Source organism: Hakea prostrata, chromosome 2 (genome assembly GCF_041222555.1).
Source record: "Hakea prostrata isolate BN-2017 chromosome 2, UWA_Hpros_2, whole genome shotgun sequence".
In the NCBI taxonomy this organism is placed as follows: Eukaryota; Viridiplantae; Streptophyta; class Magnoliopsida; order Proteales; family Proteaceae; genus Hakea; species Hakea prostrata.
In genome coordinates, this window is record NC_142601.1 from 56,795,455 (window position 1) to 56,815,593 (window position 20,139).

Genomic DNA, 20,139 nt, shown 5'->3' on the forward strand with positions numbered 1-20,139 from the left:
TTGAACCATCAAACATCTCTTCATTATCTCTGTTCATCATAATAATCTCAAAAGATAAACCCCCCCCCCCCCCCCCACCCTCCCATCCCTTACAACTCCCTAAGCCATGCAGCTCTAACTTCAGCCGGCTCTTCTCTCATCCTTTTTCTTTTTTCTCTGTGTGTGCGCTCAAAAAGATAGTGTATATACATGTTGATAAAAACCTATTCACTTAGTCCACTTCAAAGATCCAAAGTCGAAAATTTTGACTCACATACATATCTAAATCTTGAAAAGTATTCAACGGCTTTGAACATTGAAGATTGCTAGGGCTGTTTTTGATCATTATTATCATGGAGTAGAGGTTTACCATATCTCACGATGATAGAAAATCTTCAAGTGTTGAAGTGTATTCTTACATCGACAATCCCCTTCTACTCCTAGGAGTCCATCTACTCGTTGATTTAAATTTGAGACAGAAATTTTATGCAGTATCAGAATAAGTTTTGATCGAAGAGCTAATACTACTATAGTTTTCACCCAAAATTTTGGAAACATGGATAAAGTGAGTTGAAGGATTTGTACAAGTTGTTTATGAAAATTAGGTTTGTTTTAGAACCCTTTTGACCTAGCATGAGAAATATGAAGTTCAAGTACTGAAGAGGAATATTCAAAATTGAAAAGTAATGAGATTTTTTCCGTTTAAGTGACCGTTTATAAATGTAGGTTCTCAAAGTGTAAATGAGAAAGAAAGAAGAAAAAGACATGATGACCCACATTGAAATCAATCAGTGATGAGAATAAGGTGGAGAGTGGGTCCTCTAATTGTCTCAGGGTTTTTTTTTTTTTTTTTCTGGATATTTTATTTTATTTTTAAAAATGAGGAATATTCATCTTGTCAGATGAGATATGGTGATTGGATTCTTTCTTATCCAATCCTTGGTCAACATGCGAGCAATGCTGCCCACATGGACATGGATTCGATTCGCCACATCATTTGAGAGATGGGTCCCAAATTCCCTAGTCAATGGGTGTTCGATCCCTAAGGTTCAGTGGGTTTTTGCTTCTTTGATTGACCCGAGTTGCAGATATTGAATAATAAGAGTATGTTCTGATAAGGGGCTACTACTGTCTCTATCTTGTCTCACTTTACATGGAGACATGACCAGTTCAGGCCAATTTGATCTTCTTTTTCCTTCAGTTGGATGGATACCTTGACACCAATTTTGAGCATTCAGATAGTATCTCTTCACAGGAAGACTCAATACATGCAGTACTGCCTGATGCTTCCAATACTTAATAGCCACACACACACACCAATATAGACGTGAGCACATCAAGAATTTGGGGTCGGTCGTTCCAAACCTTATCATGATTCAGGAAGTGAAGAATGCCATTGGCTACATATGCATATATGGCTTTTGAATTATTGCGAAAAAGATCAGGGAAGACGATGTATCGAATAAATTTTTGGTGATAGATTTTCATGAAAAAGGGGAATCAATTCCAGAAGCGATATTCTTCGGGGGTTTCTAGCTTGTATTGGACCTAACCCATATGCACCTGCATTATAGAACCCTAAATCACAAGCCATCCAGTGAAGGTTTTTATAATTAAGTAGTACAAGTGGGAGTTTTAGAAGGAGAGATAAGAATCCTTAACTGGCCTTCTTTCATATTGCACCACTGATGCCACTGTTCTACATAAATTCTTCCTTTAAACTCTAATAGTGTCATTGGTGCAACACTGAGTGCTGAACCAATTCCTTCATCTCAAAAAAATCCAACAAAACCAAAATGATAGTTTTTAACTCATACACGTGTGGGTTTTCAACCAAATGAGAGGAATGGCCGCCCATGTGAAGGAGGGATGGAGGGAGGGTACACTCGAAAACCCCACCCCACTCAAGAACATATAGCACCGCATAATACAATTCCAGAAACGGATATGGTTAATTAAGTTTCAGAGCTTTAACTAAAATCAGATATACACAAGAAGAATCCTATAAAGAGGGGGTATTAATGGGATTTGGACATGAAAAACTTTGAGTGTATGTAGATCTGCATGCACTTCCAACTCTAGAAGCCCTAAAAGAAGTTGTAAGAGCTTTATCTAATTTCACAAAATTTTCTATCTTTGGAATCCCATTTTCTTTTCTCTTTTTCTTCTTTTGGGTTTTTGTGATTCCATTGTTCAAGAAGGCCAGGTGAAGAACACGAAAAAAGAACATCTAAGGCCCTCCACAGGATTCCCAATCCATGAGGCTTATGCAAGTATATAAACCACCCCAACCCACAAACTAAATCATACTCAAACAATTTCTTCTGTTTCTTCTTCCACCACATCACAACAACTCACTCTTCCTCCCATTCCATTCCTTCAGTCCCTTAAGGTAAGCCTTTTAAACACTCTTCCTCTTCAATGTTCTAATCTGTTTTTTTTCATTCAGTCCCAGTTGGTCCCCTCCCTTGCTTGCAATTCCTACTCATGGCAACCCAGTTAGCTGCATTCAAGTTCAGATGTAATTGAATGCAATTTTTGGGTTAAGACTCAATGTCACTGCCATAGAAGAACTAAACTGGAGTTAACCCATTCATGGGTTTTGTGGAACTTTCACAAGCTCTAGCTCTTCTCTCTCTGGCTTTAGTACAGATTAGCTTTCGAGTATTGGTCTGACTATACTAGCAATATTAAAAGGGTGAGGGGTTACTATAGCCTAATAAAGAAGAGGGGCAGCTTGTGTCTCTTTTGCTTTTTCATGGAAGTATGGATGTTTGTCTTATGGGTTACTACTGTGGTAGAGTAAAAACAGGAGTAGTTGTCTGTCTTTTGTCTGTCTTTTATCTCATTGGTTTGTTTTGTTTAATGAATGATGGAGACAGAGAAAATGAGCAGGCCAGGAGATTGGAACTGCAGGTCATGCCAGCACCTGAACTTCAGCCGCCGAGATTCATGCCAACGATGTGGGGAGCCAAGGTCCGGTGACTTTGGAGGGTTTGGTGCTAGAGCAATTGGATCATCTTTTGGATTTAGTGGCTCCGACGTCCGACCTGGAGACTGGTACTGCTCTGCTGTGAACTGCGGTGCCCACAATTTTGCTAGTCGCTCTAGCTGCTTCAAGTGTGGTGCATGCAAGGATGAGTCTTCTGGTGGCTATGAAGGTGACATGCCACGTTCAAGAGGCTATGGTTTCAGCAGTGGTGCCGGCCGCTCCGGCTGGAAATCCGGTGACTGGATTTGCACCAGGTAAACTTCAGTTCTACTAAGTCATATTCTGATAGTAGATGAGGAAAGGTACATTTTTTTTATTTTTTATTTTTGGGTAATAGAAACTAAGTTACTTCCAAGCAATATTAAAAAGAGATAAGATGCTGAACACCCAAAAGAAATTTGGAGTAGCAGCTTTCTTAATACAGAAAAAGCGTCTGTATCTTCCATGATCAGACCATGTTCTTTGTTTTGTTTTGTCATGTTCTCTCTAAAGATCTGAAAATAATAACATAAAATATAGTATTTAGTTGCACTGGCTGTTCTTCACATCTTATATTCTTATTCTGTAGCTAAATAATCATTTACATAACTTGAAACTCCAGAGTCACATACTCCAAAACTATTCTATAAATACAAATGGGCAGACCAACTTACTCATTCTTTTATAAAGGTTAATATAATACTATTTTTATATAGTTTTAATTGATTTATTATTCTCTTGTTCATTATTATTATTATTATATTGACAGGTCGGGTTGCAATGAGCATAACTTTGCCAGCAGGATGGAGTGCTTCAGATGCAGTGCACCAAGGGAGTCTGGTGACAAATCTTCATATTCATAGATTTCCATTTTTTGAGTATGAGCAAAGCTTCACCATAGCTCAAACTGAATTTTTAATGCCTTTAAAGTAATTGCTGTAGATAGGTATTCCATGTACTTATACATTCATGTTGCATCGGTTTCAGGTACTGCAGTTTGAGGGAACCCAACAGAGGAATCGCCTGATATAATAGCTCAAGTTACTCGTTTTTGTCCGCCGCCAGCATAGTCTCTTTCTTTTTCTTTTTTTCTTCCTTCTTCTTAATTTTGTGAACCTTGGTTGAAGACCCCCATGTCTGCAGGGCAGTTTCCATTTGCATTTTCTTAGCTTTCTCATAAAAATTATGGCCATTCAGTTGTGGTGTTTCTTCAATCAAAATTTTCAGTTCTTCAGTGTCTTTGTATGTGTTGGAGGAAGAGTTTTCTAGCTTCATTGTATGATGGATGCATGGTGTTCTTACAAGAAGCTTATGAAAGCCTTCTCTTTTATCAATAGATGATATATTTAGTATAAAATCTAGTATTCTTCTCTCTCTGATCTCTCTCTCACATCACATTCTGAGCTCTAACATCTATAATGCAAGACTGTTTTTGTGAAGTGGTGGTCCAAAGGATGCCTGTCAACACACTTCTGCATTCATAAATTTCATCAAAGAATAACTTGGACCACCATTAGGGCAAAGGGTTCAACCAATGCAACAGAATTATTAGATTAAAGATTCAAGGAATATCTTTGTTAGTGTTTTATATGTTTGCTTTAAACAGAGGTAATTGAGAGCAATGAATCATGATTCTTCTAAGATCAGATTGAGTCCCTAAAGATGATTCATTATAAAGATAAGAACCAGATGCAGTGCTTTAAAGTATAAGATGCAATACCAACTCTAAAGTGAAATAAACCAACACTTTTCTCCAAAATTTTTATTGAATAAGCAAGCTTGAAGCGTGACTTTCAACTTTTAAGACTGTTATACTGTCACAGACATATTTGGTCAAATTCTCTTTAAACAATGGGGTTTGTGCCATGAGATACCCTCATCGGATTACAGTCCTTTAAAATGCAAATTGCAATAGTAAGACAGAATATTGAAATAATTTTTTCCTTCTACTATATCCCTGTAGGAGTTTTGTAAAATATGACAACAGCAATCACAGGTTATTAGTGTATATATGGAGACATAACATGGTGCTTAACCACTGATTATATTTTATATTAGGATATGTGAGGAAGACAACCAGATGTTAGCTAAAGCCTTAAGGACATGATTGTTTTAATGATATAAATAAAATATTTTGTCAACATGGAATAAAATAGAACCATGATCCTCAAACTTTTGAACACCCAGACGATTAATGTGATTGTTGTTCTTCTTATTTATTTTAGAACTCTGTATATTAAAGTTAACTCTACAGTACATCAAAAGAAGATAATCCAAAGAATCATGAGGACCAGTTCTTTGAATGATCTCCTCTTTTCTTTTGTTTTCTTTGCATGGGTTTTGAATGGTCTTCTTGATGTGCTGTAAAGGCATACTAATTTACTTGGCATGTACCTTCACCTTAAGCTTTTATGCAAGAAAGCAAGCTCACCTAGCCTTTGTAAACTCTTTTAAGCCATAGATTTAGCAAGTAAGAAGCTTGTCATTAAGTATGATTCACAAAGCTGGAAGGGGGTGAAGCTTTTTTTCTTTTCTTTCCTCTCTCCCCTTTTTCTTCCCCTTCTCATACTAGGTTTGCTGTCATGCCTTAACTAAGGATGACCAAAAGCCTTTACCTTCTCAGTGAGCCATTAGAATTATGATCAGTCAGTAAATGTTACCTAAGAAACTGAAGGTGCAGCCTGAAAACTTAGCAGATCGATAAGCTTCTCCAATATTGAATTAACCATCAAACACTAATCGTATGTCTCTCCTTTCTTTTGCTATGTACAGGACAACACATAAATGACAGTAACAGTTGTGAATGAAAACAATTATGGTGATGTTGGTGATTAAAACATGCTATATTATAATCAACATAGTATTATTGTTTTCCTTTCTGGATCTTTAAGCTTTAGTTGATCTGAAAGTTAAAAACACACCAGTAGTATACGGCAAGGAAATAGAATGATGTTAAAGGAAAATGCTAACGGTAATGTTCTTAATGAAGATAAATGCTCAGGTTACTATTACTAACTACAGCTAATTTTTATGAAGGGTGGTATTATTCAGTTAGTCTTTAAAGCTAATTTGTAGTTACATGCGTAGAGAAGCCCAATTAGCTGATTACCTAAGTAGTTCCAATCATGAATATCCTCACTTAGGAAATTTAAGATGCAATTGGCATTGGATTCTGTATCTTTTTGAGCTAAGATCTTTACATTGTTCCCTTTATTGACCTCATGGCTTAAGTTGCCTTTGTAGATTATTGGTCAAAAAGCAACTATACATTCATTAGTGTCTCCTCCTACACTCCCTTACTTAGCTTTAGCAGGATTCTTGTCCTCCTTTAAGCTAGCTTTATGTTACTTCAGATGCTTTACCAATGTTATTCAAGTGCTCCATTGGAGTGAACCAGTTCTCCATGGGTTGTCAATTCTCCCCCTGGATATGGGGTCCATCCCTACCTGGACCAGTTGCATTTCAACCCCTTCCCTTAGACACATCTTTGTATGTAGCTTTAGTACACATGCAGACCCGTAAGCATCCATCTTATTCTTGGTCAAATTACCTCTTTTTTTGAAACAAAATCACTCAGTTATGGTCAATGGCAGCCACAAGAGATAATTCATTAAAGGAAAAGGCAAAGAGAAGAGAGAGAAAATGCAATCCTCTCGTGCTTTAGGTAATTAAGAGAAGGAGAAAGGCAGGAATGAAAGACAGCATGCCATACATATGGAAATTCTCAATAAGATATTAAAACAGAACTTGTCCATCGATCCCTTTAGGAGAACAAATGACATGCCCAACACAGACATCCATCAAATGGCTGACCCATGAAATCTACTAAATTATATGGGAAACCTTCCCCAGTGGATAAAACTATCACAGTGAAACAATGAATCTAAAGGAGATAGAGAAGCTATGTTATGTTTCCAACTAAATCTTCATCACCATGTCATAGTATGAAGTTAATGAGTTTAAATTTCCTTGAGATCAGAGCAAAGTCTCAGACTCTCATCATATATGTAACTAATTAACCCCTCGGATATCTTACTTAAAATATCCATTAGTCTAATTAGTGATTTTTTTTTTTTGGGAAGCTGTGGTTCATTTGGGCCAGCTTGCACGCACCTTGATTATATCCTCGGGGGGGAAGACACTGTCTGCAAGGGTCGAACCCACGACCTCTCCATTGAGAAGCATGGATCTCTACCACTCTACCAACCCTTTATTTGCCTAATTAATGATTTTGTATCAAATAAATTTGATACCGCTATGTCCCAAAAGCTAAAAAAAATTAATTGCATATTAGTCTTAAACAATATTACATGATATATTAGATCTGAGGGCATGTGATTTTATCCAATCGAAGGACAGCCATAACTCCTTTGTAATCATGCAGAATAAACTACATCAATATAATTTATCAGTCCAAATTTGGACACAAAATATATTGGCACTGTAATATTGGCTCAAAGGAATCATTTTGAAAGACAAAGTTGATATGGATGATATGTCCATAAAAAAAGAGTTGATATGAAAGATAAGTTTCTTTCACCTTACAAAGTATTGAGTGCTTAGTTGTTCTCTTCCACATATGGTTGTCTATCTTTCTCCCCTCCTTGTTCCTCTTCTTTCTTTCTTTACCTTCCTCTTTTTTTTTCCTTTTTTTTTTGAGTGGTTGAACCAAGTTTCTTTTGTTTGTTTTGAAGAAGAGGGAACAAAATTTGCTGCTACCTAGGTAGGTTTGCTCCTACTTCCTAGGTAGTAAGAATGTTCTTGATTCCTTTGCTAATTGCTTGTAAGCAATGAAATGAAATAAGTAGGTATTCCTAAAAATATAAAAGTATACGAGTCAGGTTAAGTTTGGCCCTAATGGTCCAAATCCATCGCCCTAAAGCTGATAGGGTCTAGTCTCATAAAAGCCCAAAGGGTTCTTAGGGTCCGAGAATTTTGGTCCCAAGGCTACCGCACCCTAATCAATCACCTTGTAAGATATCTTTGGTAAATATAAAGTAATACTATGAAATTATGACTTTAGTTTTTTTTTCGTATGATTAGGTCTAAGGATAGAGTAAGGGTTGAGTGTTAGAAACTTGGTTAAATTTGGCCGAACCTGACAAGTTTAGAATTAGGCTAGGGTTTTCAGGGTAAGGGTTTTAGAAATTCAGGCCCAGCCCAACCTTATTGCTGCCCAATTTTATGAACCGAATGGAAAACTTATAAAATGCCTATTGCCATTTAATTGGTCCAAATCAAAACTTCAAAAACAAAAAAGAATCCATTCCTGGGTAAACTATCATGTTTGCCCAGATTTACTTACAGTGGATCTTCCAATAGAAACAATATAGGCCCAATGCAACCGTAACACGCGGGTTGGGCTTGGTCTCCCTATCAGGTCCATATCTGGCCCAGTAATAAATGGGCTGTCATTGGTTCATTATTCAATTGGTACGGGTTCGACTCATATACGAAATCTGGAGCCCAATTGGGTCCAACCCGGAACACCAAACCAAACATTGTGTGGTTTTATCTCCCGTTGCGATGGTTTCATGGAACTCTCTCTCTCTCTCTCTCTCTCTCTCTCTCTCTCTCTCTCTCTCTCTCTCTCATAGTGCTATTAACAGAGGTTTTCTGAATTAGAAAATAGATTCTGATCCTCATGTGTAATGAAGTTGGGTGTCTGGTATTTCATTCATAATCCTAACTTGTGCTTTTTGACTCTATTCTATGAAGTAGTCATGGAGATTTTTATTTTTCATTTTTCATCTAGGAGTAAGTGGCATTTGCTGAATAGGGTTTGTGTGTATGAATAAGAGTGACTGAATAGGTTTGATGATGCTATGAAGGGTCTTCCTGTCATGAGCTGAGCTCCATTATTACAGAAATTTCATTGTTTCTTTTGCTTAGGAGATTAAACATAAACAGAAGAACTGATGCCTGTATGTTCTAATTTTAAATTATCTGCAAATTCCATAGTTTCTATTCTTGTTGTTCATAGATTTATGATGATACAATTCCTAGTCTCCATGTATTCTGCAGACCCTAGAATTGTGATCACAAGGTTGTATTTATTGTTACCATTTGTAATTGTCTGTGAGTACAATGCAGTCATCGATATGTTTCCTACACTTAAGCCCTCAACTTGTTTGATATCCCTTGTTTACAACCTGCTTTGTTCACTGATAAGTACCATAATGAAGAAACTCATAACGAGGGCCAATCTCCGTCCGGCCCGAGGAAATTCTTGCACGCCTCCGTTACCTTTTGGGAGTCCTATGCCCCATGGAAACCGTCTACCTGAGATTGTCCCTTGGCCCGTAGGTCCTGACACAAGGTTAGAATTCTAGCTCTTCCAGAGTGGTATCTCACTGATGGCTCAGCCCCCCCCCCGCGGAAGGAGGCCTTCTTCGCCCTCCACCTAAGCACTAAACCTACGGTGCAGTCACAAGGATGGTTGTAGCTGACTATTGTTCAGAGGTTTGCCGACCAGCTCTTTTCCAGTACGGTCACTTCAACGGGTTTACACAGCTGCGTAAAACTTCCTCATACATAGCGGAGTGATAATGAGGCAGTGGCTGGCCAATGAAGGGCTTATTCTGAGTGGGGCATCACCAGGTGGGCTCTACAGCCTGGGGTTTTCAAGACCTATGCTAGAATCCCTTGTTTATCCTCCAATTTTGTCAAGCAAAAGAGTTTAAAGGCCTACATAAGATTTTCTACTCTTTGGAGGCTTAGCTTTGAATTTATACCCAAATATTAAGAAGTAGCCTTAAGACTTAAGAGCACTGTTACTGGAAATCTAGTTAGGCCATAACAGAACAGGGGAAGTTGAAGGAATCAACCTGCATTGTAGTGTGTTCAGCTCTTATTCACACTGATGGTCCGTGTGGCCATGGAGGAACCAACCCGCATTCCATAAATTATTATCATGTGATGCATGTAATCAACATCATTAGGAAGTTTTGGCTGTATGGAAAATAATTAATTTGTCCTATTTAACAGAGAATTAATGGGTTGGATTGGTGCTGGGAAATACCAGTCTGGATCATCCATAGTCATCTGATCCAGAAGCACCATGTATGGAGTAGCACCATGATGATGAAGCCGTCAGTGAAAATTTTATATGGTGCTTGTTGAATGGAGAGAAGGACTTTGGTGTGGTAATAATAGTTAGAACTATAACATGGGAAGTGTGTAAACTGAGTAGCTGGATAAGGATTAGAGAGTGGGCTTAAGGCTTTAACTTTCATTCTTATAGTAATGTGGTTGTTGCTTATACTCATGATGAGCTTTATTTTTCCTCACAATGATCTATGACTTTATTTAGTACATTGATTTTTATACTTGTCATATGTCTGTAAGTTTATAAGATTTCTGGCGTCTGATAATCTCTACCTTTTGAGTTTCTTATCTGAAGCTAAAGATGAAGGTTTGGCGTCTGATAATCTCTTAGGCATCTTTAGGGAGAACACAGACGGCAGACCTTACTTGATGAAGCTAAAGATGAAGGTTTGGCTTTGTTGCAATCGCCAAGGGTTAGTTAAGTGCTAGCCCACCACTTTCTTTTTCCGATTTTTTGAGGTTTTGCAATATATTTTAGAAGATGTCAGACCATAAAGGGGAAATGTGATCACACGTCAAGAGGTAGGCTACAGTCATTCTTTTTGGTTTATGGGGATTGTGTTTTTAAATTTATCTCTTCAACAAGCTCTTTAGTTCCAGCTTAATCTGTTGCACATATTCTTATAGTTATACACTATTGAGCCTGCTGGTAGGAGATAAAAACTTGGAAGCAGTTTCTCCTGTGAAGCAGAGAGGGTAAGGTTGCATACGTTTGCCCTTCCTTAGTAGTAGGAGCCTCATGCACTGGAGTGCTCTATAAACTCTAATATGAGTTAGAATCATCATATCTTGAGAATGAGTAGTACAAGTACAGGCATTCATATGAAGTTGACATAGTTAATGAATAAGAAAAGGCAGTATGGCCTAGTGAATCTGTACCTTCTAAGTTGGGATCTTTTATCCTGAGAGGTAGAGGATTGTGCTCTCCTCACAAGTCACACCTTCACCACCACATATTAGGAGGGAAGCTAATTATGACTTATTTTACTAATGCTCAGAGATGGGTTCCTTCCTAAACGTGTTGTGCAGGAGTGTGAGGGGAGCACATTCCTCTACCTATCATCCTAGAGGATCCGGACTCTTTGAATCCTGAATCCGGGTCAAACTTTCAGCTTCTGGGATCTGATTGGGCCGGCTTAGGCTGAGAACTTGGATTGAGTCCTGCCCCTACCTCATGTATATTATATATGTGTTGATGTATGCAATATTAAGGGCCATTGCATCACATACATACATATCTAAGTCTATAAAAACTAACGGGAAAATGACAGTATGTAAGGCCAAACCCAGCCCACCATGTGCATTTCTGGGCCTGAGTTGAGATGTCTCAACCCAAGATCGGGCCTAATAGGTAGTTCTTAGGCCTTGGGCTAAGCTTTAGAAATTTCACCCTTACCAGACCTTGGGTCTGAACGGGCTTGGGCTACAAGAATCTCGGACTGGGCTTTGATTTTTTAAAAGTTAGATCTAACCCGTAACCGGCCTTGCCTACCCGAATTTTTCCCGCCTAGCCAACCGGTTTGGTATGCGTATTAGACTTTTACCCTCCGCCTGTTAGATATTCCCTCATATCCTGCCGTACCCATCTCTCACGGGGAGAGTAAGGTTGGACTTGGAGGGTAAGGATAAAAAAAAAAAGTTAGAAAACATCATTTGTACCCGATCCATATAAATTATTTTTTCGTTGAAAGATCTATAAATTATAGAATAAAGAAATTATAGTTAGAAAGCGATTCGGATTCATTCAGTTTCGATGCCGTTTTAGGGTTTTAGACTTCACTAGGGTTTTAGTTATGGTAGCAACCTTACACTGAATTTTTAGGGTTTTCGGTTGCACATTATTTTTTTTTTCAGATTTATATTCTTTACATTCTTTCCCGCCGACTGACTGCGAGTCTCTGTTTTGTTCTTAAGAACTGGATCTTGGCTTCAATACGTTAGTCCTTCTCTTGTGATCCAATTTTGACTGGGAATCTCATTGATATTGGGGGTTTCTGGTCAAATCTTCATCTTCATATATGTTTCATTGCCTTTCCGATTTATCCATCTCGATTACCTGTGGATTCCGCTAAGTTTCAGAAAAAAACTGATTAAGCGCCTTCAAAATCTGCAAGGAATGAGTGTTCCTGCTCCTTCCCGTCAATTCTGTCCTCCGCCGTTTCCTGTCAGGCAAGAACCTACTGGATTCTGGCCTCAAATCCCCTTTGACAACGAACAAGCCCAGCCTGCTTCTGGTGCCGATTGGACACCACCATTCAAGAAACCCAGAAACTCCGAAGATGTCCCCTCGAATTCCTTCTCAAACCCTCCTGCGACTCCAAGAATGCCGCCTCCGCCATCGTCGAACCCTCCTGTTCCGAGAGGGGTTGGCAGGATGTTCTTTAAGACCCGTCCATGCGCAAAATTCTACGCTGGGACCTGCCCTTATGGAGACAACTGCAATTTTGCTCATGGGCCTGACGATTTGAGGAAACCTCCACCCAACTGGCAGGAAATTCTTGCTGCCAAAGCCCGTGAGGAAGAAAGAGCCGCTGGGCATTGGGATGAGGATCAGAGAATAATCACTAGGCTTAAGCTTTGTAAGAAGTACTGTAATGGGGAGGAGTGCCCATATGGGGATAGGTGTAATTTTCTTCACGAAGATCCAGCCAAGTTCAGGGATGATCCTGGGAGGTTTAGGGAGAGCTCTGCAATCAGCATTGGGACTACAGGATCTCCTGGGAGTCATGGAAGTGGGAATAATCATCACCAGGAAACTAATGTGTTTGTGAATTCCGGTTCCGATGCCAATCGGATCAACATGAAGCCTGTATATTGGAAGACAAGAATCTGTACCAAGTGGGAGATGACGGGGACCTGCCCTTTCGGCGATAAATGTCATTTTGCTCACGGGGAAGCAGGTATTCATGCAGCAACCAAGCTTTTTGTTAATATGCTATGATGGTTTCCTCTTTTCTTATTCGTTATGTTTGTCTGGATATTTGCTTATTGTATACCCAGCTCTTGTACTGTTTTTGCCTTTGCTTGTATGATAATTTTGTAGTACTTTTCTCTAAGAATAATATTGATCTAATCAACCGCTAGACCAGGAAGATATTGGCAGTATCGCTTTTTAGATACCATATTTCTGCTTGACTTTGTATTGTTTTTTTAGCCTTGTTGTTAGTCTTACTGTCTCCCAGGCTAGAAATTCTTTAATTGCTTGCTATTTTCACTCTCTTTTTGTGGGTGAATAATAACTAAATAAACAAGAGAAAGAAGGCATATACAAGGGATCAAAAGAACAGAAAAGGAGAAAAGAGGAGAAGAGGGGTGAGGGTGGGGGGCAACCAGCATTCAAGAGGGAGGCTAGAGGGAGGAACTAGTACCCCAGGTAAAGAGAGTCACAATACCCATCCCCCAATGGAACCAGAACTCGTGATTCCATTAGGGCCTGTTTGGTTACATGAATCCTGGGATTTCAAATCTATGGATTCATGGTTCAAAAAATTATTGTTTGGTTAGCCTCAAATCTATCGAAGTTCATAGAGTTCCGTTGGTTTGCGTGAATCTGCAAATTTCATCAATTTTATACTAATAGTGGAATCCATGGATTTCACCCAATACCCAAGAATGTGCTTAATTCATCGTATTTAGGCAAAAAAGTGAAATCCTTGGATTTCATGAATCCAGGGATGTTTTACTACCAAAGAGGTATAAATCCCCGATTCATGAATCCAGGGATTTAAAATCTCTAGATTTAGATAACCAAACAGGCCCTTGAGTTCTCAATTTTGTCGGGTCATCTAGATGGCTCGCTGTATGATTGCATGGATGTTTTCCTTCTTTAGTCCTTACAAATGATTGTTACAGTAACCAATAACCAACTTAGTTTAAGTAATGCCTTATGAAGTAAATGATCCTTACAATAAAATGTAAGATGAGAAGCAAATAGATTTTTTGCTTCAGAATTGGAGGATTGCTTTGTAGAATCACATTTGTGGCCAATTGCTCCAGATAGTCAGAAACAACTGGTGTGACTTTGTTATTCTGGTAATATGTCAGTTGTACCAAAATGTCTGTCCAACAAAAGCTCGTCTCTACATATGACTTTAGTTTCCGTGTGATAGGTAATGAAATACCTGTTTCACAATCTCTCTAGGTAATGGGTGAGGCTACTAAAGCTTTTAAATGTGATGAGAAACTATTTCAAAACTTCTAGTAATCTAGACAACAATCAAGAAATAATTTGAAGTGTAAAATTTCTCAAATTGTAACATGAGCCATTTCCACTGCAATGCTTGCACATCAGTATCATTGTGTACATGCTTCATTTATTTGTTAAATTTGGTTGTCTAAATAAGATAATTTAATAGTTGCAGAGCCATTGCTAATAAGTCATAGTCAAGGTATCTTGATTTGATGCCTTCCATGCAGAGTATCTTGTAGTCATTGGCTGTCTGTTTGTTCCAGTCCTGTGTGGTAGCTTTCATCGAAGGGTCGTATTTAGTTTCATACAATGGTTTGAACTTATGTTAAGGAAACTATTCATTACTAATTATGTTGCCTGGTGACTTTGACCACAGAACTGCAGAAGTTTGTTGGCCCCTCTGAAGCAGACGCAGGGAATATAAGCATAGTTCCCACAAAACCTCTTGTAAATCCCATTAATGATGGATCACCCACTAAAACAGTGGTGGCTGCTTATAAGCAGCAAGGGCAGGGTAAGAAGTGTCTGCTGAATTGGAGAGCTGAGAAGATCAGTCGCATTTATGCCGATTGGATTGAAGATGTGCCGCTTGTTCGCAATTCACCTACCAAAGTTGAGAGCTGATTCTATGGAAGCTTAACTTGACCAAAGTTGAGAGCTGATTCTAGAAAAGTTCAACTTTGAACATGGAAACTACTTTTCTCTAATAGATTAGGCAAAATAGTATAGTTCTACTCTTCTATTCTGGAAAGATGAGGTGCAATTTTTTCGGTGTTGTTTTGATCAATTAGTGGGTTGATTAATCTCACTAATATGAATTTTTTTTCTTTCAAATCATTGAATGTCGACTATAATGGAAAATGTATATTCTGAACATCAATGTTGTATTCTTTCCTCCATAGATTTTGGGTGATAAAATTTTGAAAGTTACTGTCGGAAATTATGAAATGTTTGATTAATATGATATGGCCAAGTTTTTATTGATGATTCATATTCTTTATCTTTCTTATTTTCCTTTTTTGGTGGCAAGATTCGATTTATATCTTCACATAATCATGGTGTCTATCAGAGGTTTTTTTTTGTGTCTGTTTTCGATGGTGCCAAGAAAATCTTCATTAGCAATGAACTACCGGTACTTATTACATGGTCCATATTGATATATTACGAAAGTAAAGACTTTTTTTCTTTTTTAACCAAAGAAAAAGGTAATAACTTGTTTTTCAGTATTTGTTTGAATTATTAGGCATTTCTGGAGCTTGGCAAAATGTTGGCATTAACGTACAAAGGGTTTTCAGAGAGTAATTTGAAATTGATTTATCATTTTGCTCCCAAAAAAATTGATTTATCATTATTGCAGGTCATGTTCACATTAACTTGCGCATAAAATTACTGTTATTTATTTTAGTTAAAAAATTATATCTTATTGAGAAGAAGATTGAAGTATAACATTGTAATTAAAATTTTTTTTGGTAAAAGACCGAATATATACAACAAGCGAAGCCGAGGCTGAAGGATCAACAAGCCAAGGAGCAACTAATGGCCAGCTGAAGGATCAACAAGCCAAGGAGCAACTAATGGCCAGACAGTTGTGCTTGTGAATAGTGCTTGTGAATACGGGAGAAAATGGACCGGATTTGGATCGAACAGTGGTATATCCATATCCGCATTCTATAATATTGGACGGATTCAGATAATATCCTATCGCTTTTTGGAAGGATTCTGTCGGATTTGGATAGTTATTTTCTTAAGTAGATTCTTCTAAATGGGCATGAATATAGATTGAATACAAATTTTCGATTACCTGTTTACCTTTTTAATTGTGAAGGCTAGGTTTGAAATTTAAGAATTGAATAACTTTGGTATCTATTTTAGTAGAAAATATAGAAAAATAGTCACATATCATAGGTAAAATTTATAAAAATAAGAATAATCAATCTAAATAAGTAACTTAATTGGATAATTTTATCGGATGGATAATAATCAGTAAGAAAAGGGTACCATGTCCGCATCCTATTAATAATGGACAGATTCGAATACCCATAAACAGATGCGAATTCGGAAGCAGATTTCTATTATCCATTTATACCCTTACTTGTGAGAGACTGAGCTTGTCTGAACATTGCAATTTCTATCCAGATATTATCCGATCAGATAAGCAATTTTTATCTGAATATGTAACGGATTCTAATTCGGATGCATTCTCCACATCTCTGTTAGATTCGATTTAGATGGTGGTTTTGCTAATCGGATTTAAGCACCATCCAAGCCGAATCTGATTCGTTTACTGGTCTAATCATCAGCTCATGCTGTGTTGTTTTAAATATGAAACCAGTCGAGGCGATGTCAGTCCCACCCTCTTAAGAAATTCATCCCAGAAGTTGAGAACTGATTCAGTTCTCAATTCAGTTAAAGATCACATCAACGGTAACACACTCGGTAGCCAAACTGAAACGAAACCAGCAAACCATTTTAATTCAATATACGCCTTTGGCTAATGGCTCCCTTGCTCCCCATTTCAGAATGGCCCCTGGAAGAAGAAGACGAACTCTTCCTTTAGTATGATTCAATATTCAGAACAGAAGTTGGTTGTCTTCTGATCCTGGAAGTGGTTTGAATGATTGAAGCCCGAGTAGTACCCCTGCACTCCACCAAGCGCAAGCTGTTTGTCATCAGACCTTGTTCCATTGTTCATTATATGAAAATATTCCATTTTCAAACCATCAGGGAGTGCAGCACATCCAGCATCACATGGAACACTCAGCTGAGAGAACTGGCCAAGGAGGGTCTTTTCAGGGAGGGTATTGAGCTTTACCGTCAAATGCTACGATCCAATGCCTTCCCAGATATCTTCACCTTCCCCTTCACTTTGAAGTCATGTGCAGCTCTTTCACTGCCATTTTCTGGATCACAGCTCCACTGCCATGTCGTCAAAACTGGATGCCAGTCTGATCCATATGTCCAGTCATCACTGATCTCAATGTACTGCAAATGCTCTTTAGTTGAAAATGGTCAGAAACTGTTCGACCAAAGTCCCCAAACAAGAAATCTAACTGTGTCTTACAATGCCCTCATTTCTGGCTACACCCTTAATTTTCAATTTCCAAATGCTTCGTTGCTCTTTTGTCGCATGCAGAGGGCTGGTGTGGCATTTGATGATATCACCATGCTTAGCTTAATCCCTGTATGTACCCTTCCTGTGCACCTTGGCTATGGCATGTCTCTTCATGCTTGCAATGTTAAGTGGGCCCTCGACGCCAACCCATCTGTTGGAAACTGTCTGCTGACTATGTATGTGAGATGCGGGTCAGTTGACCATGCAAGGATGCTCTTTGATGCAATGCCTAAGAAGGATTTGATCTCATGGAATGCTATGATTAGTGGATATTCTCAAAATGGACTTGCAACCCATGTATTGGATCTCTATCAGAAGATGGAATCTTCTGGAGTGGAGCCTGATGCTGTGACGCTTGTTGGGATTCTCTCCACTTGTTCTCATCTTGGGGCCCAAGTTGTTGGTCGTGAAATTGAACAGAAGATAGCAAGTAAAAGATTGGGGTTCAACCTCTTTCTAACTAATGCTTTAATTAACATGTATGCGCGCTGTGGAAACTTGACTCGAGCTCGCAGGATCTTTGATGACATGCCTGAAAAAAGCATCATGTCATGGACTGCACTAATTGTTGGGTATGGAATGCATGGACAAGGAGAGACTGCTGTTCAGCTCTTCGATGAGATGCTGAAGACTGGAATTTTGCCCGATGGAGCAGCATTCGTGAGTGTATTGTCTGCCTGTAGCCATGCAGGACTGATGGAGAGAGGTTTGGAGTATTTTTCTCAGATGGAGAAGAATTATGGGCTGAAACCTGGCCCTGAGCATTATGCGTGCATAGTAGATCTTTTGGGCCGTGCTGGCCAGCTTCAGGAAGCTAAAGACCTTATTGCATCAATGCCAGTAGAGCCTGACGGTGCAGTCTGGGGTGCCCTTCTAGCTGCATGTAAGATACATGGTAATGTTGAGCTGGCAGAGGTGGCTTTCGAGCATGTCATTAAACTCGAGCCCACAAATGTAGGGTACTATGTGTTGCTATCAAACATATATGCCGAGGCTAAGGACTTGGATGGGGTAGCAAGGATCCGAGTGATGATGAGGGAACGCAAGCTCAGGAAGGAACCAGGGTGTAGCTACGTTGAGCATGGGGGAAAGGTTCACCTCTTCTTGGCTGATGATAGATCTCATCCTCAGACTAAGGAAATATACTCGATGCTGTATGGTCTAGAGGATTTAGTAAAGGAAACTGATGGTTGGAAGCAGAGCCGCAGAAAGATAGGTGAAGGTGCAGGGATGCATAGTGAGAAGCTAGCAATTGTGTTTGGGCTTTTAAATAGTCATTCAGGGGCAGAGATAGTTGTGATGAAGAACCTGAGGGTATGTGGGGACTGTCACTTATTTATAAAGCAGATTAGCAAGATTGTGAATCGGAAGATTATTGTCAGAGATGCAAGTCGTTTTCACCATTTTAGAGATGGAATCTGTTCTTGCAATGACTATTGGTAAAGCCTGTTAGTTGAATTCACAGTTAAAATTGCCAGCTGTTGCAGCCTGTAGAATACCAAATCCTTGGAGTAAGGACATTCAGGTGAATGGAGATTGTCCATGCTCACTGAATATGGTTTAAATAACTCTAATGGCCAAAGCAGTGGACTCTGTTCTTGCAGTAAGGGTGTTCCACCGCTGAAAAATCCTGTCAGTGGATAGAGATGGAGGCTGTGGCAATGTGGTCTCTAGAGATAATCATGATCTCTTAGTTCATGGTATCTTGGACAGACAAGACTCAAGTGCCTTTGCAGTGACACTGCTCTGTTCAGGTTGCTGGTTCAGGTTGCAGCATAGTTTTTGGCCTCTACAAAATACTAAATGCAGCATGTAGTAATGGAAGGTATTGGCTATTACAACTTTGAGGGTGAGTCTGAATACAAAATCCCAAGACAGACCAATAGGGAATTTGTGTTGCAACAAACATGCATGCACCTTGGTCTCGTTTGTGACTAAAAAATTCCTGTCAGCAGGTAGGGATGAAGCTGTGGCAAGGGGGTCTGTGGAGCATATCATTGTTCTCTTAGTTCATGGTATCTTGGGACAGTACTCAAGTCCCTTTGCATTAACTACTTCTGTGGGGAAGGTCCTTGCTTCATGTTGCAGCAAAATTTTGGTCCTCCACAAAATATTTGAAGGCAGCATGTAGGATGGAAGGGGTGGCAATCACAACATGTGTGTATAGATACAAACATAGTATCTCAAAACCAAAGCCCACATCAAATCTTTGTTGCACATAATTGGAAATGGTTGTTTGTTGAATTCATGTTTAAACAATTTGTTTCAATATTGCATAGCTTGGTGTATATGTGAAGCATTGAGTTGATGGGCACATGAAATGGCATTGGATAATTTTTATTTTCAAAGATAAAGACTGTTTTTCGTGAAGTAGATTATATATTATGATATGGTTGCTGGTACCTATGCTTCATAACTGTATACACTGATAGATTCAAAAGAAAATTTATGGTAGAAAACTTATGGTTTTATAACATAATGACACTACACAAGCTTGCTGAATGAATCAAGTATTAAGATGATCCGTGCACTTAAAGGTTTTCCAAAGTATCATAAGTCATCTGTTCTATACTTCCACTTTTCGTGTTTTCCTTACAAGAAAACTATTCTTTGTTGTGCTGAACTCATCTTGACTTAGAGACTTTAGATTGGATAATGTTGGCATTCAAAATGTAAATGCTTCCTTGAATATGTAAACTGTTTCTTGTTGTGCTGAACTCATCTGGAACTATTCTTTGTTGTGCTATTTTTTACTCTTGCAATTGCAAAGTTGTAAGAGAC

General features: G+C 38.7%; 3 protein-coding genes across 6 annotated transcripts; all 3 read left to right on the forward strand.

Annotated features, from left to right (window-relative positions):
• The first annotated feature begins 1,989 nt into the window (after nt 1–1,989).
• LOC149025110 (RNA-binding protein csdA-like) lies at nt 1,990–4,299 on the forward strand. 4 transcript variants are annotated; one of them, XM_089143074.1, is made up of 4 exons: nt 1,990–2,078; nt 2,862–3,225; nt 3,720–3,828; nt 3,938–4,299. In XM_089143074.1, exons 2-3 carry the CDS (start codon nt 2,867–2,869, stop codon nt 3,811–3,813), a joined length of 453 nt encoding a protein of 150 aa, XP_088999200.1. In that variant the 5' UTR covers nt 1,990–2,078; nt 2,862–2,866; the 3' UTR covers nt 3,814–3,828; nt 3,938–4,299. The 4 variants fall into 4 exon arrangements, with proteins under 4 accessions (XP_088999200.1, XP_088999201.1, XP_088999199.1 ...); XM_089143075.1 differs by lacking the exon at nt 1,990–2,078 and adding an exon at nt 2,125–2,371 and having other exon boundaries at nt 3,720–3,790; XM_089143073.1 differs by lacking the exon at nt 1,990–2,078 and adding an exon at nt 2,128–2,371 and having other exon boundaries at nt 2,858–3,225.
• A 7,501-nt stretch (nt 4,300–11,800) lies between these two features.
• Nucleotides 11,801–15,283, forward strand: LOC149025111 (Zinc finger (CCCH-type) family protein). Its single transcript, XM_089145332.1, has 2 exons — nt 11,801–12,957; nt 14,623–15,283. Exons 1-2 carry the CDS (start codon nt 12,174–12,176, stop codon nt 14,868–14,870), a joined length of 1,032 nt encoding a protein of 343 aa, XP_089001458.1. The 5' UTR covers nt 11,801–12,173; the 3' UTR covers nt 14,871–15,283.
• A 1,270-nt stretch (nt 15,284–16,553) lies between these two features.
• Nucleotides 16,554–19,860, forward strand: LOC149025112 (Pentatricopeptide repeat (PPR) superfamily protein). The gene has a single exon (XM_089145331.1). It carries the CDS (start codon nt 16,861–16,863, stop codon nt 18,799–18,801), a length of 1,941 nt encoding a protein of 646 aa, XP_089001457.1. The 5' UTR covers nt 16,554–16,860; the 3' UTR covers nt 18,802–19,860.
• Nucleotides 19,861–20,139: the final 279 nt, after the last annotated feature.